Consider the following 23,870-nt stretch of genomic DNA (forward strand, 5'->3'; position numbering starts at 1 on the left):
TATCAATGGCATCATGGTGACATCCTTAAGCAGTTTCCTTCCTGTCCTGCAGCTTAGTTCAGAAGGACAACTGCATCGGAATAATTATTAACAGAATAATGATTAACTTGACCATGCTTTAAAGATATATTCAATGTCTGATTTGTTATTGTTACCCATCTACCAATCACTGCCCTTCTTTATGAGATTTTCGAAAGCTCCATAGTCTTTGTAGTTGAATCTGTGCTTTAAATTCAATACTTGACTGGGGGACCTTACAGATGTTGTATGTATGAGGGACAAAGGAAGGGGTAGTCATTCAAAAATAATGTCAACCCCTATTATTTCACACAGAGTGAGTCCATATAACTTATGTGATTTGTTAAGCCAAACTTTACTTCTGAACTAATTTAGGCTTGCCTAAACAAGGGTGTGAATACTTATGCAACAACTACATTTTACTTATATATTTTTTATACATTTTCACTTTGACATTATGGAGTATTTTGGGTAGATCAATGACAAAGAAATACAATTGAATCTATTTCAATCCAACTTTGTAACTCAACAAAATGATAACGTTCAAGTGGGTGTAGACTTTCCATAGGTACTGTAACTAACTAACCACACACACTAAAGTGCAGTACTACATTTTTTATTTTATTTTTAAGAATTGGGGTTTCTTTGAACTACGTATATCCATTAGTTGGTTGAAAATGACCCTTGATTTACTACAAAACTATAAAAAGATAGAATGCACACATACTGTGTGTCTTCCTGGCTTAGGCATACAATGAGTGGATCATTGAGAAAAGGGTTCAGATGTTTTGGGGTATGGGAAAAACTTAGTATTTATACTGAACAAAAATATAAACACAACATGTAAAGTGTTGGTCGCATGTTTCATGATCTGAAATAAAATATTCCAAAAATGTTCCATATTTCTCTCAAATTTTGGGTACAAATTTCTTTACATCCCTGTTAGTGAGCATTTCACCTTTGCCAAGATAATCCATCGACCTGACAGTTGTGTTAACTATAACTATGAAATGTGTTAACTATACTCTAGTCCAAGAGAAAACATGAGAGCAGTTCAGCGGACAAACTGTGGACAGTGCAGATAGAAATGTAATGGAAAATGAAGGCAATTGTATGACGCACAGATATGGACTATTGTTGTTGTCCATTTGTAATATGACAATAGTAAAACTATCTATTCCTTCAAGTATGCTTACTAGATCTTTATTTTGAATAAATAACAGTACATGACGAAGACAAAGTAAAATGTATCTTAGATTTTTTTTTAAAGAAGTAAATATTCTCAAAAGCTGTGACAAACTTGTGCTTGGTGGAAATATATATAACAATGTTAAGTCGCATGAATGTTTTATACTATATATTAGAGCTACACGTGGACTTCCTTCGTATAAAATAAGACATACATTTATATTAGGAATTTTCAGTCTTTAATTACATTTTATTACCACCCCAATAAATAATTTTCATATTGGAATGTAACCACATTTGTTTCCACATAATATTGTTGCCAGAACTATGTATCTACATGGTAATTATATAGGTATATTATATAGGCAGGTACATTGCAACCACAGTGTTATTTATGGTAGGTCTTCAACTGTTACAACTGTTACCTCTTGAACAGTTTTTATAAACAGACATTTGCTCAAATTGACTGTTAAAACCACAGAGATATGCAATACTGTATTTACACTGTACCTACCAATATATAGTACATACACAGTTGAAACTGCATGTCATTCGAAGTGGGAACCTTTTGATTCAATTGAGCTTCCTTGTTGATGGTCAAGCATGACATTTATTTCAAAAAGTGTCATGGAGTCAAATCCTCTACTAAAAAAACAGAGTTATCTCAAATTGTGATTCAATGACTCCTTATGAAAGGCACTCTGTGTCGAAATGACCTGACTAACTGTTTGTTGCAGATCGTTGACTGGAAATTCTGTGCAGGATCAAGAGGGAATCTGGCACACATACAGACATGTTAAGCAACAATTCCCCTGCCTGTATGACCAAACAACACTGCCAATGATTTCCTGAAAATATCACTTTTGCGTCCAAAAGCATTATTGCTTTATTCCCATTGGACAGAGGTTGCCGAGCAACTCTCCGATGAGGGTTGACGTGATCATACATTTCCATTCGTTAAGGATGCCATTGGATTACTACACACTGCAAACTGTTCCATCACAGTCCTCACCAAATCACTATACTTGTAACCCATTAAATCACACTTCACCAATAAGCTTGACTGTTTTAGGTGCCTTTGTCTCTCTTCTAATCTCGGTTAACCCTGAACTAAAATCCCACGTAATTTGGTCAGAAGCTCATAGTCCGTCCAATAAAGATTATCTCTCTTCAAGAAAACTGAAACAGATATGTCTCTTTTCAAAGACAATTGCTATTTATATTGACATCACATTGCATTACTGTACGTTTCTTTTCAACTACGTAAATGAAAAGCTCTCCAAACAAACAAAATCAGTGATGTTAAAGGGGATATGATGTGATTGTGAACCTCACTTGGCAACTATGGTAAAAGATAAAAAGGGCAAGTGTGATTTCAAACACTGGTAATTTCTCTGCAGGATCTTGACATCTTGACTAGACTAATGTTGAGAGATTTCACAACGATTTCAATGTGATGAGAACTCATTCTCCTACTACAGTGCAATACGTACATTTAGCAAAGGATGAGTAAGAAAGAGTTGTGTTCAATTTAAGTCACGTTATGCTCTTACAATGTTATCATTAGCCAGTGATGCATAAAGTGACTATATTGTGGCCTGGCGATTCCACCCTCCTGCTCCTCCAGTATGTGCTCTGTGTGTGTTGGTCTAAGGCCAGTTTTGCTTTTTATCCTCTAATGGATAATATGAGATATGGGGACGGGTAAACTGATTTAAGATCTGTGATTAAGAGCAATTTGTAACTGGAACTTAGAAGGCATAGGGTCCCACGATGATGGTGAGCCGGAGCAGAGAGCTGGAGCGGTAGTTGAGGACATTGTTGTGGGTGACCATCTCCAGGTCGACCACGTGTTCCCGCGGTCCGGTCAGCGGCTTGGTCATCACCAGCATGGCACTGACGTTACTGGAGCGCTTGTAGGTTAAAGGGATTATTTAGGTTAGCATGTTCTGAGGATGCTAACAAGGGTCCTACCACTACCATTATTTTACACTCAATGATGTTAATGCTAATGTACAAATCTGGGGTCGCTGACCCTCCAGGTCCACAAACCATGTTTCCATCCAACCATTTTTATGCGAGTAAAGTACCTGTTGGATAGAAAAATGCACAACACCTCTGATGGAAACAGCAACTGTCGATAAACATTCCTAAAATGTTGATAGAACAAAATACGATAGACCGGGGTGAATCATTTCTGTGGTGAAATAGATAATGCAACAAATGGCAGTGAAACCCCTCTTTTGCACATTTGTCGCAGTAAACTTGCAGTCACAAGACGCTATGTTGTATGGTCCTTCTACTACAACTTGGAAAACCATGGCCAGTTTATTAGGCTGCAGATTAAATAAGTATTGATACATTTTACAGGGTGGTGAAAGTTCAGAGTGATGAGCTTGATGCTCCTTTACTAAAGCTGAAGAACATATGCACATCCAGGTGCTTTCCGCAGGTGCTGGAGTTGTAGGCAAACTCAAGGAAAACAGAAAGGAAAACGCCACAGTTTATTAGGCTACAGGGTTTCCCCCATGTAAAACAGACCGCGAGGACATTTCAACATGTAAATAACATTGGTGGACATGCAGGTAATCAGGCCCTTGATCTTAAATCTTTGTCCTGTGCGGGGGTGGGTAAATGAGTTGCATTTGTACGTAAAGCTGCATAAATGTTATTTACATGTTGAAATGTCCCCTTGTCACGCCCTGGCCTTAGTATTCTTTGTTTTCTTTATTATTTTAGTTAGGTCAGGGTGTGACATGGGGAATGTTTGTGTTTTGTTGGTTTTGGGTGTTTCTATGGTAAAGGGGTTGTTGGGTGTAGTATATGGGTTTGTGTTGAGTTCATGTGTCTAGCGTTGTCTATGTTTAGTTGTCTAGGAGAGTCTATGGTTGCCTGAATGAGTTCCCAATCAGAGACAGCTGATTTCGGTTGTCTCTGATTGGGAGCCTTATTTAGGGTAGCCATAGGCTTTCATTTGTTGTGAGTAGTTGTCTATGTGATACGTTTGTAGCCTGTGTGTGCACATCGTTGTTTAGCTTCACGATCGTTTTCTTGTTTTGTTTAGTTCGTAAGTGTGTTTGTTTCGTTTGCCTTCTTCTTCAATAAAAAGGAGATGGCTTATTTTCCTAAAGCTGCGTTTTGGTCCGTCAATCCTCCACACGATCGTGACAGAACTACTCACCATTACAGGACCAAGCGGCATGGAAAGCGGCAACAGGACCCACCTACACAGGATTCGTGGACATGGGAGGAGATACTGGATGGTAAGGGGCCGTGGGCACAACCGGGAGAATATCGCCTTCCTCGTGAAGCGCTGGAGGCAGCTAAAGCCGAGAGGAGGCGATATGAGGAGGCAGCACGGAGACAAGGCTGGAAGCCCGTGAGTACAACCCAAAAATTTCTTGGGGGGGGGCCTTAAAGGGAGTGTGGCGAAGTCAGGTAGGAAACCTGCGCCTACTCCCTGTACTTACTGTGGAGAGCGAGAGTACGGGCAGACACCGTGTTACGCAGTAGAGCGCACGGTGTCTCCTGTACGCGTGCATAGCCCGGTTCGGTACATTTCAGCTCCACGTATCGGCCGGGCTAGACTGAGCGTTGAGCCGTATGTCATGAAGCCGGCCCAACGCATCTGGTCACCAGTGCGTCTCCTCGGGCCGGCGTACATGGCACCAGCCTTACGCATGGTGTCCCCGGTTCGCCTACATAGGCCGGTGCGGGTTATTCCACCTCCCCGCACTGGTCAGGCGACGGGGAGCATACAACCAGGTAAGGTTGGGCAGTCTCGGCGTTCAAGGGAGCCAGTACGCCTGCACGGTCCGGTATTTCCGGCGCCACCTCCCCGCCCCAACCCAGTACCACCAGTGCCTCCTCCACGCACTAGCCATATGGTGCGTGTCTCCAGCCCTTTACCACCAGTGCCTAAACCACGCACCAAGCCTCCTGTGTGTTCCCAGAGTCCTGTGCGTCCTGTTGCTGCTCCCCGCACTAGCCCTGAGATGCGTGTCCCCAGCCCGGTGCCACCAGTCCCGGCACCACGCACCAGGCCTACAGTGCGCCTCAGCCGGCAGGAGTCTGCCGTCTGCACAGCGATGCCTGAACTGCCCGTCTGCCAAGCGCCATCTGAGCCATCCGTCTCCCCAGCGCCATCTGAGCCATCCGTCTCCCCAGCGCCATCTGAGCCATCCGTCTCCCCAGCGCCGTCTGAGCCATCCGTCTGCCATGAGCCTGCAAAGCCGCCCGTCTGCCATGAGCCTGCAAAGTCGCCCGTCTGCCATGAGCCGCTAGAGCCGCCCGCCAGACAGGAGCCGCTAGAGCCGCCCGCCAGACAGGAGCCGCTAGAGCCGCCCGCCAGACAGGAGCCGCTAGAGCCGCCCGCCAGACAGGAGCCGCTAGAGCCGCCCGCCAGACAGGAGCCGCTAGAGCCGCCCGCCAGACAGGAGCCGCTAGAGCCGCCCGCCAGACAGGAGCCGCTAGAGCCGCCCGCCAGACAGGAGCCGCTAGAGCCGCCCGCCAGACAGGAGCCGCTAGAGCCGCCCGCCAGACAGGATCTGCCAGAGCCGCCAGCCAGACAGGATCTGCCAGAGCCGCCAACCAGACAGGATCTGCCAGAGCCGCCAACCAGACAGGATCTGCCAGAGCCGCCAGCCAGCCAGCCAGGATCTGCCAGAGCCGCCAGCCAGCCATGAGCAGCCAGATCCGTCAGCTAGCCATGAGCAGCCAGATCCGTCAGCTAGCCATGAGCAGCCAGATCCGTCAGCTAGCCATGAGCAGCCAGATCCGTCAGCTAGCCATGAGCAGCCAGATCCGTCAGCCAGCCATGAGCAGCCAGATCCGTCAGCCAGCCATGAGCAGCCAGATCCGTCAGCCAGCCATGAGCAGCCAGATCCGTCAGCCAGCCATGAGCAGCCAGATCCGTCAGCCAGCCATGAGCAGCCAGATCCGTCAGCCAGCCATGAGCAGCCAGATCCGTCAGCCAGCCATGAGCAGCCAGATCCGTCAGCTAGCCATGAGCAGCCAGATCCGTCAGCTAGCCATGAGCAGCCAGATCCGTCAGCTAGCCATGAGCAGCCAGATCCGTCAGCTAGCCATGAGCAGCCAGATCCGTCAGCTAGCCATGAGCAGCCAGATCCGTCAGCTAGCCATGAGCAGCCAGATCCGTCAGCCAGCCATGGGCCGTCCCTCAGTCCTGAGCTGCAGTCCCTCAGTCCGGAGCTGCCGTTCCTCAGTCCGGAGCTGCCCCTTATCCTGGTGCTGCCCCTTATCCTGGTGCTGTCCCTTACCCTGGTACTGCCCCTTAGTTCGGAGCTGCCCCTGACCCTGGTACTGCCCCTTACCCTGGTACTGCCCCTTAGTCCGGAGCTACCCCTTAGTCCGGAACTGCCCCTTAATGCAGTGGGGTTAATAAGGAGGGGGGTCATTTGGAGGAAGCTAAGGAGGCGGTTAGGGACTGTGGTGACGTGGGGACCACGACCAGAGCCGGAGCCGCCACCGTGGATGGAAGCCCACCCAGACCCTCCCCTAGACTGTGTAATGGTGCGCCCGGAGTTTGCGCCTTAAGGGGGGGGTTATGTCACGCCCTGGCCTTAGTATTCTTTGTTTTCTTTATTATTTTAGTTAGGTCAGGGTGTGACATGGGGAATGTTTGTGTTTTGTTGGTTTTGGGTGTTTCTATGGTAAAGGGGTTGTTGGGTGTAGTATATGGGTTTGTGTTGAGTTCATGTGTCTAGCGTTGTCTATGTTTAGTTGTCTAGGAGAGTCTATGGTTGCCTGAATGAGTTCCCAATCAGAGACAGCTGATTTCGGTTGTCTCTGATTGGGAGCCTTATTTAGGGTAGCCATAGGCTTTCATTTGTTGTGAGTAGTTGTCTATGTGATACGTTTGTAGCCTGTGTGTGCACATCGTTGTTTAGCTTCACGATCGTTTTCTTGTTTTGTTTAGTTCGTAAGTGTGTTTGTTTCGTTTGCCTTCTTCTTCAATAAAAAGGAGATGGCTTATTTTCCTAAAGCTGCGTTTTGGTCCGTCAATCCTCCACACGATCGTGACACCCCTTGTGGTCTGTTTTATATAGGGAAAACCCTTAGAAGCCTCCAAGACACGGATCAGTGAGCACCACAGAAATATACGGACAGATGAGACAAAAAATCTGGTTGCTGCTCATTTTGAACAAGCTGGACATCCTATTTGGTTCTCTGAGATACATTGGAATAGAAATGGTCAATATGTCACACAGGGGAGAGGACATTGAGAGGAGTTTGACTTTTATAGTTTCAATATGTCTAAATTGTGTGTTTTTTTAATCCTAATTGAATATTTTATGTGTATGCGTATTACTGTAAATACTGATCACATTCCCTGTGCATGATCATATTTTGATACATTGAATGTTAATATTGTGAAACTACATTTTTTACCTCCTGTTTCAGGAAGTGATGTCACTGAGTACTGCCCCCATATATATATATATAGGACCTTCCACCCCTACCTGGGATATGGATGCCTGATGAAGACCTAAGGGTCGAAACATTGTTGTAAATAAATATCACCTGGGAGCATGAGCAGCAGTGTGCAGCGTTTTCCTGTCTGTTTTCCTTGATGCTCCTTTCCAATATATATCGAGGGTCTTCATTTGTATGCTTGTGACATGATGATCGGTGCTTGGCTGCCAATTGACAAATAAAAATGATCTTGCGCTTATCCATAATCTCATCATGTATCCTCTGCACTATGTGCAGTATCTACGAGCTGGCTGTTAATCACAGACTTTTTGTGCCAACACTATCGACAAAGTTAAAAGTGGGATGGAAACACATAGAACTGTTTTTTATTCTGTCAATTAAAAAGGTACACGACAAAGTACCTTTTTATGTGCACTACGTCACCACGCACAGCTTTTTAGTTGCAAGAAGTCAGTTTGATGGAAACACACCACTGCCGGTAAAATTTGCATAACTTTTGGAGCGAATATTAGAATATTAACTTCAAACCTACCTATAAACTACTTTTTAGGTATCCAATAATAATGATGTAAGTGGGAAATGTGTGTGAGCTATCCATTTAAGGGTAAGGGATAGCAATCAGGGGAAGTCAAAAGATTATTTAATTAAAGGGACTGTCCACTCAAAATGCAATCTCACAAGATATTCCCTAAATAGCAAAGGGCAGCCAAAACATCTGAAACCAACACCTACCTCAAATAAGTGTTTAAATGACACAGTAGATGAGAGATCATTCAATTAATTATCATTCACTTAGGTAGAAAAGCAAGTGACAAATGCTGACACCATCTGACATGATGGTAACGTTAATGCCTGGTGAGTGACTGAAACATCTTTGGGCTCACCCTGAGGAAGAACTCCCCTCCCTCATTGCCAGACTTGACCCTGAAGGTGTTGTGCATGTTAGGGTAGACGCTCGTTGCCTGGATCTGGAAGATGTCGGCTGGGACGGAGCGCTCCGACGAGATGCTCATGTACTTGTAGACGATGGACGGCGGCAGGCCTCGGCAAATTGTGAGCGACTGGCAGCTGCAACGCCTACAGACATGCAGAGACAGAGAGAACCATTGGATGTGGTCATGTGAGCAGATACTTTTATACATGTGGCATATATGTGGTTTTAGCTATGTGGTCATTTTAGCAGACACTTTATCAATCTGGTCCTTGTGGTTTTGTCTATAGTATGTGTTTTTTTTAGCTAGCACTTTTATTGATGTGGTCCATGTGGTTTTGTGTAAATGGTCATTTTAGCACTTTAATATATGTGGTTTTAGCTATGAGGTCATTTTAGCTGACACTTTTTCCATGTGGTCCATGCTGTCTGTAACTTCCCACCAATGTGTGTAACTTATGTTGTAGCCTACATACTGACTGAAAAGCGGGAAAAATAACACTACTTACACTGCCTGGCTGCCTCCTGCTTATATTTGAAATGATGTAATCTTACCCCTACAGTTACGACAGACAAATTAGTTTATACATCATGCCGATCATGTCCTCCTAATTTTGGGGAATGTTTTAGAATTAACGGGAAGGTTGAGTGAGGGAGCAGCGGGGGAGTTTTTTGTTGTTGTGTAAAGAAACACATGCGTAAGGTTGTTTAGTGCACGGGCAAAGGTATCCTCAAAATCAAATCAAATGTTATTCATCACATGCTTCGTATACAACAGGTGTAGACTAACAGTGAAATAATTCATTCCCAACAATGCAGAGAGAAAAAAAAATGTCGAAATAATATAAGTAATAACACGTAATAATAAAAGTAATAATAAACACACAATGACTAAGGATAACTTGGCTATATACATGGGGTACCAGTACCGAGTCGATGTGCAGGGGTACGAGGTAACTGAGGTAGATATGTACATATAACTAGGAATAATGTGACAAGGCAACAGGATAGATAATAAACATTAGCAGCAGAGTACAGTGCCTTCAGAAAGTATTCATACCCATTGACTTATTCAAAATGTGTTGTTTTACAGCCTGAATTCAAAATGGACTCAATTGATTATTTCCCTCTCACCCACCTACACCCAATACCCCATAATGACAAAGTGAAAACATGTTTTTAGAAATGTTTAAAAATGTATCGAAAATGAAACACAGAAATATCTCATTTACACAAGTATTTACACCCCTGAGTCAATACTTGGTAAAAGCCCCTTTGGCATCGATTACAGCTCTGAGTCTTGCTGTGTAAGTCTCGAAGAGCTTTCCACACTTGGATTCTGCACCATTTGCCCATTATTCTTAAAAAATATATTTTTAAAGCTCTGTCAAATTGGTTGTTGATCGTTTCCTAGACAAGCATTTTCAGGTCTTGCCATAGATTTTAAAGTAGAAACTGTTTAAGTCCAAACTGTAATTCGGCCACTCAGGAACATTCACTGTCTTCTTGGTAAGCAACTTTAGTGAAGATTTGGCCTTGTGTTTCGGTTATTGTTTTGCTGGAAGGTGAATTCATCTCCCAGTGTCTGGTGGAAAGCAGACTGAACAAGGTTTTCCTCTAAGATTTTGCCTGTGCTTAGCGCCAATCCATTTATTTTTTATCCTGAAACTCCCCAGTCCTTAATGATTACAAACATACCCATAACGTCATGCAGACACCACTATGCTTGAAAATATGGAGAGTGGTACTCAGTAATGTGTTGTATTGGGTATTGGATTTGACCCAAACATAACACTTTGTATGCATGTTTTGTAATATTTTTTATTCTGTACAGGTTTCCTTCTTTTCACTCTGTGAATTAGGTTATTATTATGGAGTAACTACAATGTTGTTGATCCATCCTCAGTTTTCTACTATCACAGCAATTAAACTCTGCAGCTGTTTTAAAGTCACTGTTGGCCTCATGGTAAAATCCCTGAGCGGGTTCCTTCCTCTACGGCAACTGAGTTAGGAAGGACACCTGTATCTTTGTAGTGACTGGGTGTATTGATACACCATTCAAAGTGTAATTAATAACTTCACCATGCTCAAAGGGACATTCAATGTCGCATTTCTTTTTATTTTACCCATCTACCAATTGGAAAACCTCCCTGATCTTTGTGGTTGAATCTGTGTTTGAAATGCACTGCTCGACTGAGGGACATTACAGATAATTAATTGTATGTGTGGGATATAGAGACGATGTAGTCATTAAAAAATCATGTTAAACACTATTATTGCATACAGAGTGAGTCCATGCAATGTATTATGTGACTCGCACATTTTTACTCCTGAACATGCAGTATATAGGCTTGCCATAACAATGGCATTGAATACGTATTGACTCAAGACATTTCAGCTTTTTATTTGTAATTAATTTGCAAAAATGTGGAAAAACATAATTCCACTTTGACATTATGGGGTATTGTGTGTAAGTCATTGATCCAAACATCTCAATTGAATCAATTTTAAACTCAGGTTGTAACATAACAAAATGTGGAAAAAGTCAAGGGGTGTGAATACGTTCTGAAGGCAAAATGATGGGTCAAAAAAAGTAGCTATTTGGTTAACAATTTAGCAGTCGTATAGCTTGGGGTAGAAGCTGTTCAGGGTCCTGTTGGTTCCAGACTCCGTTTCCTGTAGTCCACGATCAGCTCTTTTGTCTTGCTGACATTGATTTGAACCTGGGTCTCCTGCACCCCGCAAGACTGTGTTAGCCCACTAAGACTTCAGGTCCCAGGTAAGTTTACTCATCATGTGATTATCATCATGCATTTCACTGGACCATACTCACCCCTCTCCTGTCTTCACATAGGGCTCGTGGCAAGGGTTCCTGGGGTAGCAGCGGAAACCACCAAAGTAGTTCCAACACATCTCGTCCTCGCGGCAGTTGTTTCCTGTTTCACACTCATCTATGTCTGTTAATGGAGAGAAAATGTAGTTACTGAGAGAAAATGTAGTCAATGGTCATTTCAATAAGAAAATAATTTTAAAAAGCTTATGAGCTTATAGTATAACGATCTTGTAGTCTTTGTAAACAAGCAATGCGTAGCTTAAAACTACATTTCAAACTATCATGTGGTCATGGACTGTTAGTTAATCAAGTGTCAATACTGACTTTATACCAAGATACAATTAAAAATCTAGGCCTAAAGCCAATGAGTTATCATTGGGGATTCAGGTTAAAGGTATTACGATTCATTATTATGATGTACGACTTCCTGCTGGTGTAAGAGAGGGCTAGATATTATACTAGTTGAAACAGGCCTATTTACCTTGGCACATTCGGTTGCCTTGGAGCTGGTATCCCTCGGGACAGGTACAGACATACCCTCCGGGCTGATTCACACACTGCCACTGGCACATGTAACTCGAGAAGGCGCATTCATCAATATCTACGAATAGATGAATATTACGCAGTCAACCCTTAAAGGGAGTCTGACAGAAACTTCGCAGGAAAGAAAATATTAGGTGTGAGCGGTGGGGGATTGTAAAATTGTATCAGTATACATTATCATTAAGGTACTGATAAATGAAGGTACTGATAATTATACATTGAGTATAACAAACATTAGGAACACCTTCCTAATATTGAGTTGCAGTACCTTGGCAGGAGGCTTGGTTGGAGGTTAGCTCATAACCCTGCTCACACTGGCAGATGAAGGAGCCCATGATGTTGTAGCACTGGTGTTGACAGGGGTTGCTCCCCTCACACTCGTTCACATCTGCAAGACACGGAGGGACTAATAAATTAAAGAGAAATTGCCGAAAGGCAGAGCGGAAGTGGAGAAAGTCATCCATTATGATATTCTGAGACAACAACTTGGCATTTACAGTACCAGTCAAAAGTTTCGACATACCTACTCATTCAAGGGTTTTTCTTTATTCTTACTATTTTCTACATTGTAGAATAATAGCTGAGACATCAAAACTATGAAATAACACAAATGGAATCATGTAGTAACCCAAAAAAGATTAAACAAATCAAAATATTTGTTATATTTGAGAGTCTTCAAAGTAGCCACCCTTTGACTTGATGACAACTTTGCACACTCTTGGCATTCTCTCAAACAGTTTCACCTGGAATGCTTTTCCAACATTCTTGAAGGAGTTCCCACATATGCTGAGCACTTCTTGGCTGCTTTTCCTTCAATCTGCAGTCCAATCCCAAACCATCTCAATTGGGTTGAGGTCGGGTGATTGTGGAGGCCATCTGATGCAGCACTCCATCACTCTCCTTCTTGGTCAAATAGCTCTTACACAACCTGGAGATGTGTTGGGTCATTGTCCCCTCGAATAACAAATGATAGTCCCACTAAGTGCAAACCAGATGGGATGGCGTATCGCTGCAGAATGCTGTGGTAGCTATGTTGGTTAAGTGTGCCTTGAATTTTAACTAAATCACTGACAGGGTCACCAGCAAAGCACCCCCACACCATCACACCCCCTCCTTCATGCTTCACAGTGGGAACCACACATGTGGAGATCAACCGTTCACCTACTCTGCGTCTCACAAAGACATGGCGGTTGGGACCAAACATCTCAAATTTGGACTCATTAGACCAAAAGACAGATTTCCACCAGTCTAATGTCCATTACTCATGTTTCTTGGCCCAAGCAAATCTTTTTTTCTTATTAGTGTCCTTTAGTAGTGGTTTCTTTGCAGCAATTCGACCATGAAGGCCTGATTCCCACAGTCTCCAGGAGGCTCTCCAACAGAGTTTCATCCGCCCATCCACTTCCCCTGCGTCGGCAGGCTTCTTCTTCGTGGCCAAGAAGGAGGGAGGTCTATGTCCGTGCACAATCAGACACATCACAGCAACACTCACTATCACCGTAGGACCCCTGCACCACGAAAGCCTTCCCTTCCTCATCATCGAGGTACCCCTACACAAAGTCATCCTCGTCCTCCCGTGGCTCCAAAGTCACGTCTCCACCATCTCCTGGTCGAGGACGGAGATCACTGCCTAGGCACACGGATGCCGAAAGACCTGCTTTCCCTTACCCTGTGGTTCCATGTCAGTCGAGAGTCCTTTGGTTGCCCTCCAGGCCAACATCCCAGAAGTTTACCAAGATCTCCGGGAGGTTTGCTCCAAGACCTGTGCCACCTGTCTCCCTGCTCATCACCCCTGGGACTGTGCCATCGACCTGCTGGCAGACTCTGCGCCTCCACGCAGCCTTGTCTACCTCATGTCGGTGGCTGAAATCAAGGCTATGGAGGACTACATCCAGGAGGCTCTCCAACAGAGTTTCATCCGCCCATCCACTTCCCCTGCGTCGGCAGGCTTCTTCTTCGTGGCCAAGAAGGAGGGAGGTCTATGTCCGTGCAGCGACTACAGTCTCAATTCCATCTCCACCAAGTACTGCTACTCTCTCCCGTTGGTGCTGGCTGCCATCGAACAGCTCTGCGAGGCCCGGTTTTATACTAAACTGGACCTTCAGCATGATTTCTGGGCACTATGAGTACTGGATTAATAAATGCTCCGTTGGTGTTCCAGGCATTTGTGAACGAGGTATTCCAGGACATGTTTGGGCGTCAGGTGGTCGTGTATATCGACAACATCCTGATCTACTCAGCCACCTTGGAGGATCACATCGCCCAAGTCCGGGTAGTGCTGGGACGCCTCCTGGAGAACCACTTGTACGTCAAAGCGGAGAAGTACCAGTTCCATCAGGCCACTGTCTCCTTCTTCGGATACCGGATCAGCCCACAGGGAGTAGTTATGGATGAAAGGAAGGTTGAGGCAGTCAGGTCATGGCCAGTCCCAACCACCATAAAGGGACTACAATGGTTTTTGGGGTTTCCCAACTTCTACAGTCGCTTCATTAAGAACATCAGCTCCATCGCCTCTCCTCTCCCATCAAGGGTGACCCCCGTAAGTTGGTGTGTAGTCCTGCAGCCGATGAGGTCTTCCGCCTACTGAAGGGGCGTTTCACCTCAGCCCTGTTCCTGAAACACCAGATCATACGCTGCCCTTTGTGGTGGAGGTGGACGTTTCAGAAGTGGGCGTGGGGGCTGTCCTGTCACAACGCCAAGGTAACCCACAAAAATTGTATACATGTGCATACTACTAAAAAAAACTTCTCCTGCAGAGAGGAACTATGACATCGGCGACCGGGAGCTCCTGGCAGTGAAGTTGGCACTAGAGTAGAGACACTGGCTGGAGGGCGCCAAGGACCCATTTCTCATCCTCACCGACTGAACCTGCGGCTGGACCTGCGCCAAGCAAGGTGGGCCCTTTTCTTCACCAGTTTCAACTTCACCCTATCATACCGCCCAGGTTTAAAGAATATCAAAGCAGATGCCCTGTCCCGTCTCAACGATTCGGGAGAGGTTCCTGTCCTGAGTGCGCATATCATTCCGCCCTCCCGAATCGTTGTCCCCATGCTTTGACAAGTAGACGTGGACATCCGCCAGGCTCTGGAGAGGGAACTCGCGCCTGCTACCTGCCCTCCGGAGCACAGCTACGTTCCCATGGAGGTAAGGGATCGGCTGTTGACCTTGGTATATACATTCCTTGCCGCTGGACACCCAGGTATCACCCGCACCATTCAATCCATCTCCGCTAAGTACTTGAGACCCACCTTGGCGCACGACGACGTCCGCTACATCAACTCCTGCTCCGTATTTTCCCAAACCAAATCTCCCCGGCACGCTCCAGCAGAGAAACTCCTTCCCCTTTCCGTGCCTCAGCAGCCTTGCTCTCATCTGTTTATTGATTTCATCACTGATCTCCCCTCTTCTGATAGTTTCACTACTATTACGGTTGTTGTGGACAGATTCTCTAAGTCCTGTCATTTTATCCCTCTCTCTGGTCTCCCTACTGCTCTCCAGGTCACTGAGGCACTGTTCCAGCAGGTCTTCCGGCAGTATGGCCTTCCAGAAGACATCGTCTCCGACCGTGGTCCCCAATTCACGGGCCGGTTCCTTCCCTGGGCGGAGTACGCCCAGAATTCACTGCGTCACTCCTCCACCGGGCTGACCCCCTTTCAGTGTGTCCTGGGATATCAGCCAGCCCTGGAGAGCCGTAGTGGAACCGAGCCAAACTGAAGCACCTGCGGTGGACAAGTGGTTCAGACGCGCATAGGAGGTTTGGAATGATGCCCACATGAGACTCCAGTGTGCCGTCCGCTGTCAGAAGGAGCAGGCGGACTGCTACCACAGTGAGGCACCCGTGTTCTATCCTGGTAATCGTGTCTGGCTCTCCACCAGGAACCTTCATGCAACAAAAACAGACTTCAGCTGAATTCAACTGATTTGGTTACACCTTCTGTTTGCTTGGTACTATTATTCATTATGATTCAGGGGGCACACCCAGGGGTGGAAATGGGAGGGTGGGGGAGTATCACTCTGGGATTTGTACAACATTATTTCACTCCTTGAATTCAATGTAAAATGCACATTGTTTGCATGTCAAAATTATTTCCCAGTCACCCCCCCTACATGTTTAACCATTTATTTTTGTTATCTAAAAAATAACATGGGCCAAATTTCATGGGAGAAGTTGCTCCAAATCACATTCTGCAGTCCGGACCCCTGATATTCAGTTTCCTGGCTCAACAAAAGCCTTTTTCTGAATGTAACACAGACAGTGTTCCCTTGCAATCCAACTCCGGGGTGGTCTCTATATACAAAGCACTAAAAATAGGTTGATTCATATACAGGGAGTTGGAGGTGTTAGATGTGTGGGAGAGAACACCAAGTCTGTACAGAAAGCTCAAAGGCTCAACGCACCGATCCCCTCACACCCTAGCCTGCTCCCAGATATGTTTGTGCTGTATTTATTACCAAATCCTATGGTCATTGACTACACAAACAGGTCTGAGACCAGGCTACTCTTATCCTGTAACTCATTTGTTGACGACAGTGATGGACACAATGTGAGAATTGTCATCCTGAAGGCTGGAAGTCTGTGTAAACAAGTTCCCCTTTCAACTACACACACACACACACACCCACACCCACACACACACACACACACTTATACACGCTTCCAGGTAACAAAGCCCAGCTGACCCTGCTTTTGGCTGGTGGCAGCGGGATTGGGAGGTGAATAGCCCTAATGATCAAAGCTGGCCTCCACTCAGCATGTACAGTATGAGGTGAAAAAGTGACGATACTGTCGCCCTACAACCTTTTTTCATAGAAATTAATTCAGACCAGTGAAAAGTTGACATGCTGACAGAGGTGAACCAATCCTGAAATCAAACTTGAGTTTTATGTAGCATAATAGTGTAATTAACACACTGTGCCAGAAATAAGAGTGCAAAGAACATGACACCTTCAAATACAGTACTTCTTGCCAGAATTTGCCAAAACTACAATGTTGAAATACTACCGCACTACAGTCCCACATATATTCCCCCACCCATCCCCAGCCTCCAAAACGAGCACTTTTCATGCAAAAAGCTTGGTTTACAAAGATCCCTGTGTCTTTGCAAGAACGCTGTGCCAGGCACCCCTATATATTCGGTCAAGGTGTCAGGTTCAAAATGTTTCATCGCAAGGGGACTACTGAGGGAAGCCCCCCCCCCCCCCCCCTTCAAATATGTCAACATCCAGGATGAGAAACTACTGTTTTGAGAAGGGCAACAGCTCTTCCTTTGTGTTCAATGGGCTCTGAAAGGGATAAAAGAGGGATGAAATTATGAAAGAGAGTAAACAAGGGAACTAAGCTTCTGAAAGAATAAGCCGCAGACCAAATCAAATGTTAAAGACTAAAGCCCATAAGTACGCACATGCAGTGATGTCGTGACTACTGTTTTGGTAGACCTATCTATCTGTCCATGTCTGAGGTGGATGAGATGTGCGATGAAAGGATGCACCACCACCAAAGTCCTCTCTGGCTGTAGTCAGTGTCTGCTGGTTGTCTCCTCTTTGTAGTGCTTCAATAACCAGTTGCTATTGAACCTTACAGTCAATGTATTGAACAATAGAATAATTAGGCTCTGTTCCAATACTTTAGAAATATGTCCTTCCTTCCTTGGGGAGAAATGACAAATCACTAATCTGACTGGGTTGGATTGATGAAAGCAATAGGGTGGAAACCTTGCCTTCACATGATATTTTCAGTTACAAATCAGTGATTACAGTTCCTAAGGATTTACCTAGTCCACTTCTAACACAAAAGGGGCTCAAACCTCTCCAGGCATTTGAGCTGTGTAAAATGAAAATGAAGACAATGTTGAAGAAGAGCTAACTTGTCAAAAATTAACCTGCATCTAACATGGTCACAATTGAGTTAGGGATATTGTTACCTAAAGCAATCTTACTGGAAGCAGCCGCTCATTTTTAGGTGACTCTTTTGAAGTGACTCTATTTTTAGACCACTCAGTTTAAGGTGATTTTAAATAGACTCAAATCTGTGTTTGTTGCCACCACAGATTATATGCTGAGATCAATTCAAAAGTGTTTATTTACGCCCACATTTCCCAGAAAAGGAATCCCTAGGCTGTGTTCAGTAGGCATGTAGTGGAAAAAAACTTTCGGAAACAGAGTGAAATGGAGAGGAACTATCTAAACTTATCCAATAAGAAACAGCTGTTTTTGTTTCCCATTGCAAAATGTTTTGCTACTGTATGACCTAATGAACAAAGCCCTGCTTTGTTCAGCAGTGCAACATAATAATAGCACGGCCTCTGGACCCAATTCCCTCCCTATCCCTTCCTCTTTGCCCTAACCCTTCAATGTTCGCCAATCTGGAAGGTGCAAGCAATTTGATGAAGCTATACCACTACACTGCTTAAACCTTTCCAGATCTGTAAACATTGAAGAATTAAGGCTGGAGTTGAATCCAGCCCTGTGAACTTGTTTTCATGGTCAAGTGTACACGGTCTTATTAGCATTAGTTACCAGAATCGCAGGCAGCATGTGGAAAATGTTTACCAGTTGTAAGAACAGGACACTGCAATAATCTTCCTCGGTTACAGTGTACATTTTGATTGTGATGACAAACTGGAAAAGTATCAATGCAAATCACTAATGCCATTCTTTTAGGGGATGTAGCATCATTTTTATCTTGTATCTGACACTGTATAACACTGTACGGTGCATATCATAATACCACTAATCTGTCTGCCTTTAGTTTGTGAATCACTCCAACTTCAGGACAGTCCCTCTGATGAAAGAAACATTATGATTAAATGAGAAAAAAATATGTTTCAGGAATGTGTTGTTGGCGATCATCTCCTTCCTTCCCTGAGCTCAGTTTGGCTGTAACCCCATGCTGATTGAATGGTTTATGTAACAGCAATTGTTTCTCTCTACTGCCAGGATTTGGCATGTTGCAACTTGACTAAAATCTTGCGCAGTTTGCCAACAGGAGATTGGAGGACGCACCCACACCCACACACACACACACACACACACACACACACACACACACACACAAATTATGACATTCTTTAATGACGGCTGCAAATCCATCATCCAAAGAAAAAGGGCAAAGGGGTAAATGGAAGTTAAGTGGTTCCCCACTTTACAGATCAAATACAATGCATCTTCATAACCTGCAGATAGCGCATAAACTGTTCAAATGGTTAAATTAATTGCATTTTCACGAGAACTGGTTTCATACAAAGTGCTCTAAACTTGAAAAAGGGACTACAATCATTTTGAATGAATTCCAATTGAAATGAATCCTGAATGTGACTGAATGACAATCTGAGATGACTATCTTTTGCCTCAATATCGGTTCATAAACTAGCATCGGTAGTATTCCAGAAGGAAATCTGCCTGCTGGTATTGCTCATTTAAACTAGGGCCCCTGCGATGCTGAGTTTGTACTGTAGCCTTAGTACTGAGTTTGTATAACTGCACTGCACTACAGTCCGCTTTTAACTGTTTGGCAGATCCATTCCTATATACTTCAAATTACATCAGTCAGGGACTGATGGGATCTTTGCATGTAGGATTAAAATTATGCTGGACACTTCCATAACGAATCAGGGTACTTGTCCAATTAGAAACACTCATTTTCAACATTTTACTATAGTGTGCCCTAAACCTAATAAACCCGCCCCAGTTAAGTTGCATGGGCTTACTCTTACCACGGCAGTAGTTGAGCTCGTCCACCACGAACCCTGCGGCACACTGCATGGTGCCCTGGCTTTGGAAAGAGCTCTGGATGACCCGTTGGATAGGCAAAGCAGGGGCGGGTGCCAGAGGAGGCTGTTCCTCCACCAGAGGGGCCACGGTGGGCTCGTCGTCACCATTACTAACGATGATCTGGGCATTCTGGGGCAGGCAGAAGTAGCCTCCGAAATGATTGATGCACCTCATGCCGCCCTTGCAGGCGTCGGGCACCGTGGTACACTCGTTGACGTCTGAAAAAGAGAGTACAGCGGTCAGAGACAGACCTGGGTTCATAGAGTAAGCCACGGTTTGTTTTCTTTCAACTACTTAAGCTGTGCTTGATTGAGCTTGCCTGGCGCAATGAAACCAGGGGAATAGCCCCAAAAGTGCAAATCCCATCCACCTGTCACTCCAGGTTGGAAAAAAACAAATGTATTTCAACACAGGTCTGGTCAGTGTAACACCACCAAGTCAGCATGGGTATACCAGGAAAACCACCACTTCCACCATCAATATGCTTGGTATACACATACTGTATCAGTGTCTGCTAGAACTGATCGTATCTCTTCCACAGTGCTATTCAATTCCTCTACTAATCAATCTATTCATTAAGTCAGAAACGTACAAGGACATTGGACAAAGTGTTGATAAGCACCTCTTACCTTTGCATTCTTGTCGTTCCATGTCAAATGTATAGCCATCTGTACACTGTGAACAGAAATAAGAGAGGATAAGTATCTGGTACTCAATTGATTGGTTTGTTGATTGATTGAGGGATTGATTAATCGATCGATTAATTGATCTACAAAATACGTATCACATATCTCTGAAGCTTTAGTCTACATCTCATTAAAGATGTAGTCTTACCCTCCTTTGTTATGCCACTTTGAGCCTGTATATTAGGAAATCAGACAGACAGCAATTAAGGAGTCAGCCTGGAGAACACCTGTGTCTCCTTAATTCACCCAAAACAATGTGCTTAGTCTGTTGCCATCCAGGGAGGAATGTCTGCTCGCCTCGCTCTCGTCTGCGTCATGGAACTTGCCACTGTGTGTGCACAGGCATGTGTTGTCTCCAGTCTCCATGAGTCCAGACTCATGTTATTACCTCCATAATTCATCAGCTCCAACAACAACAATTCGACTAGTCATTTGTCGAGAAGGAGACATCCTCCACTGGAGACATGCCAATGCTATCCCATCCCATCAATGTCTATTCCAAACCATTTCATTTTCATGAACGTTCACTTGGTACATGAATCAGGGTTGGGGTCAACTCAAAATTAACATTTTACTTAATGAAATACAAATTTTCCAAATGTTTACAATGACAATTTTTCCATTTTTGAATTCAATTTCAATTCACTTCCTGAATTAAAACATTTAATTGACCCCATCCTTGACATTAATTAAATCCCACTTTAAAAAGCTTATATTGTCCTTCAATATTGGCTTTTGCTTGTGCTGCCGCTTACAAAAATACGTTTGTGGCAAATTTGCTGCAAATAAATGTTGCCAGAAGTTTGCAAATGTTTGCCACTAGTAGTGAATCTGCAGCAAACCTTTGGCAACAATAATATGTAATGCCACTAGTGGCAAACAGTTTACCAGAAGTAGTTCCAATACCAGCAAGCATTGATGACCAGTCAATGGGAGAAGAAAAATCTATTGGAAGTGATCTACCTACCGAAGTTGTACAGTGAGTGTCTAACTTATTTAACATTCTAATAAACTTAAAAATCGAATTAGCTAATTGATGCCTGTTTAGCAGTGTCATGTTTTATGGGATAGAGTGAAACACATTTTGTTGCAACCTGTCGGCGCCACTGGCTGGCTCAGTGCTATCATATTTTTGCACAATTAATGTGATAGCTAGCTAACTAACTAATGATTTACCTAAACACTTAACGTTATATTTTTAGGTAAAGACTTGCTGTCTTGTAATAACAAATGTCAATATGCTAGCGTCACTGTTCAGTACCATGTTAGCTAGCATAACAGCTAAGTTAAAGTAGCAACAAGAAATATGAGCTGACTTGACATCAGAGCAAAACTTCATTTCGGATGCCTCGACACCCTGGAAAGATGTTTGTGGTGCATTCACTCATAGCACTTTTTGGTGATAAATGAGTGTAACGTAATCTTCAAGCTTGATAAGGTAAGCAAATGCATACATGTATTATCCTCATAAATGTAGCCTGCTATACAGTTATTCTTTGCAAAAAATGTATATTTCATTGCTCTTTAAACTGCTAGCTCATCTTGATCGTGTGTTGTTCCTTCTCTCGTTCTTTCTAGAAGCAAACAATTACCAAGCAAAAACACAGATTGATTAGTTTGAATCAAATGTGTTGCCGCTTGGCTGGAGAAATATCTCATATACTGTGGCTCTCTAGGAACAGTTGGCCACACATTTAAATTTAGATTTAATAGGCCTGAGTTCCAGGTTATGGTAGCTACATTTTTTGTTGGTATAGCTGACAGCAGACCCTAGCTGTTACAAATAGCTGACCCCAGATGTTACAAAGTTTTGGATTTCAAAGCCAAACCCGCCCATTAGCCACTGAATCTAAGATGCCGAAATAGAACATGTTTTCAGTAATTGTTTTCAGTATCTTAATGTTGTTTTGTGTTTTCTGATTGTTTCAGTGCATGCAGTCATTAAGCTTTGGACGAAGGATTTCCACAGGGCCGCCATCTCCAAAGTTCACTCAAAAAGACAATATTTGTGAACTGGGTTAGATTTTTTTTTGCGTATTATTTTTTTTTCATTTCCATTGGTTGAAAGCTAATTTCTCATCAGTAATCACTTAGTTCATGAACATTTGGAAGTTAAACATCCTACGGTTAAAATCCCCATAACCAATAGCGTTCACATTTCTCTCATGTAAATATTGTAGCTACATAAAAAGATTAAATAAACAATTTATTTGGGGAATATTCAGTTATTGCTCTTTTTTCATTAGCATGCTGATAATCATTTCAAGATTAGGATTTTTCAGGATTTCTTTTTTATCTGTTAAGACATTTAATACATGTATATTTAGTACATTAAGTATGTTTAGCTTCTCTGTGAGAAGCAAGTTCATTTAAAGTTATATGTGATTTGGTTTATGCAGATAAGACATTTAATTAGTGTTGAGGAAGCTACTCTGAAAATATAGTTTACCCAGCTACCAATTATTTCACACTGGAATAAGTTAAACTACCCTTAAGAAAAATATTGTTTACTTAAATATTTATCAGAATTAGACTTTCATCCATGTTTCTCAAATGTCAAATTTCAAAGTTGTTGCAAACGTCAAATTACTAAGTGTTTAAGGTTAAGTTTAGATATTAACTCTGAATGTTTAAGGTTAGGGTTAAGTTTAGGCATTAACTCCAAAATCTTAAGGATAGGCATTAACTCTGAATGTTTTTTAAAATTGTACCTTTATTTAACTAGGCAAGTCAGTTAAGAACAAATTGTTATTGTCAATGACAGCCTAGGAACAGTGGGTTAACTACCTTGTTCAGGGGCAGAACGAAAGATTTGTACCGTGTCAGCTCGGGGATTAGATTTTGAAACCTTTCGGTTACTAGTCCAACGCTCTAACCACTAGGCGACCTGCCACCCCAAGGAAAGAGTTAAGGTTTGGGATATGCGTAAAACCCAAAAAACTTTCTATCGTTGGATTTGAACTTGCAACCGTTGGAATCAGAGGCAGATCATTACGCCCATTTGCCATCCCTGTCCACAACACACTGGCACAGCATTTCCCAAACTCGGTCCCCAGGAACCCAAAGGGTGCACATTTTGGTTTTTGCCCTAACACTACATAGCTGATTTAAAATGATCAAAGCTTGATAATTAGTTCATTATTTGAAACAACTGTGTAATGATAGGACAAAAACCAGAACATGCACCCCTTGGAGTCCAGAGGACCACGTTTGGTAAACCCCGCCTGAGCAAAACTGAAACCTACTTGTTGCCCCTAGTGCCCGGTTTCCATGTCATCTCCCAACATCCTCAACCAGGTCACCTGGGGCACTAGTCAGCCATCCATGTGGAGGACTTTGAATACTTGTATCACGGGTTACCTGGTTGATTTATTATAATCTCAATGTCTCATCTTTCAAAATACATAGAGTCCTCTTAATTTACAGCATTTCCCTCACTCAGACA

The 23,870-nt window shown here is 43.5% G+C and overlaps 1 protein-coding gene across 1 annotated transcript in view; it reads right to left on the minus strand.

The window, feature by feature from the left end:
- Window positions 1-1,435: 1,435 nt before the first annotated feature.
- LOC129839564 (EGF-containing fibulin-like extracellular matrix protein 2) overlaps window positions 1,436-23,870 on the minus strand; it is a 32,506-nt gene continuing 10,071 nt past the window's right edge. The window contains exons 3-9 of the mRNA XM_055907091.1: window positions 20,369-20,414; window positions 19,682-19,957; window positions 12,238-12,357; window positions 11,908-12,027; window positions 11,427-11,550; window positions 8,547-8,739; window positions 1,436-3,119 (exon numbers count right to left, since the gene is read on the minus strand). Coding sequence (XP_055763066.1) covers window positions 2,958-3,119; window positions 8,547-8,739; window positions 11,427-11,550; window positions 11,908-12,027; window positions 12,238-12,357; window positions 19,682-19,957; window positions 20,369-20,414 — 1,041 coding nt within the window. The 3' untranslated portion in view covers window positions 1,436-2,957. The remainder of the gene's footprint in view (window positions 3,120-8,546; window positions 8,740-11,426; window positions 11,551-11,907; window positions 12,028-12,237; window positions 12,358-19,681; window positions 19,958-20,368; window positions 20,415-23,870) is intronic.

The sequence above is a fragment of the Salvelinus fontinalis genome, chromosome 3 (assembly GCF_029448725.1).
Source record: "Salvelinus fontinalis isolate EN_2023a chromosome 3, ASM2944872v1, whole genome shotgun sequence".
Classification (NCBI taxonomy): Eukaryota; Metazoa; Chordata; class Actinopteri; order Salmoniformes; family Salmonidae; genus Salvelinus; species Salvelinus fontinalis.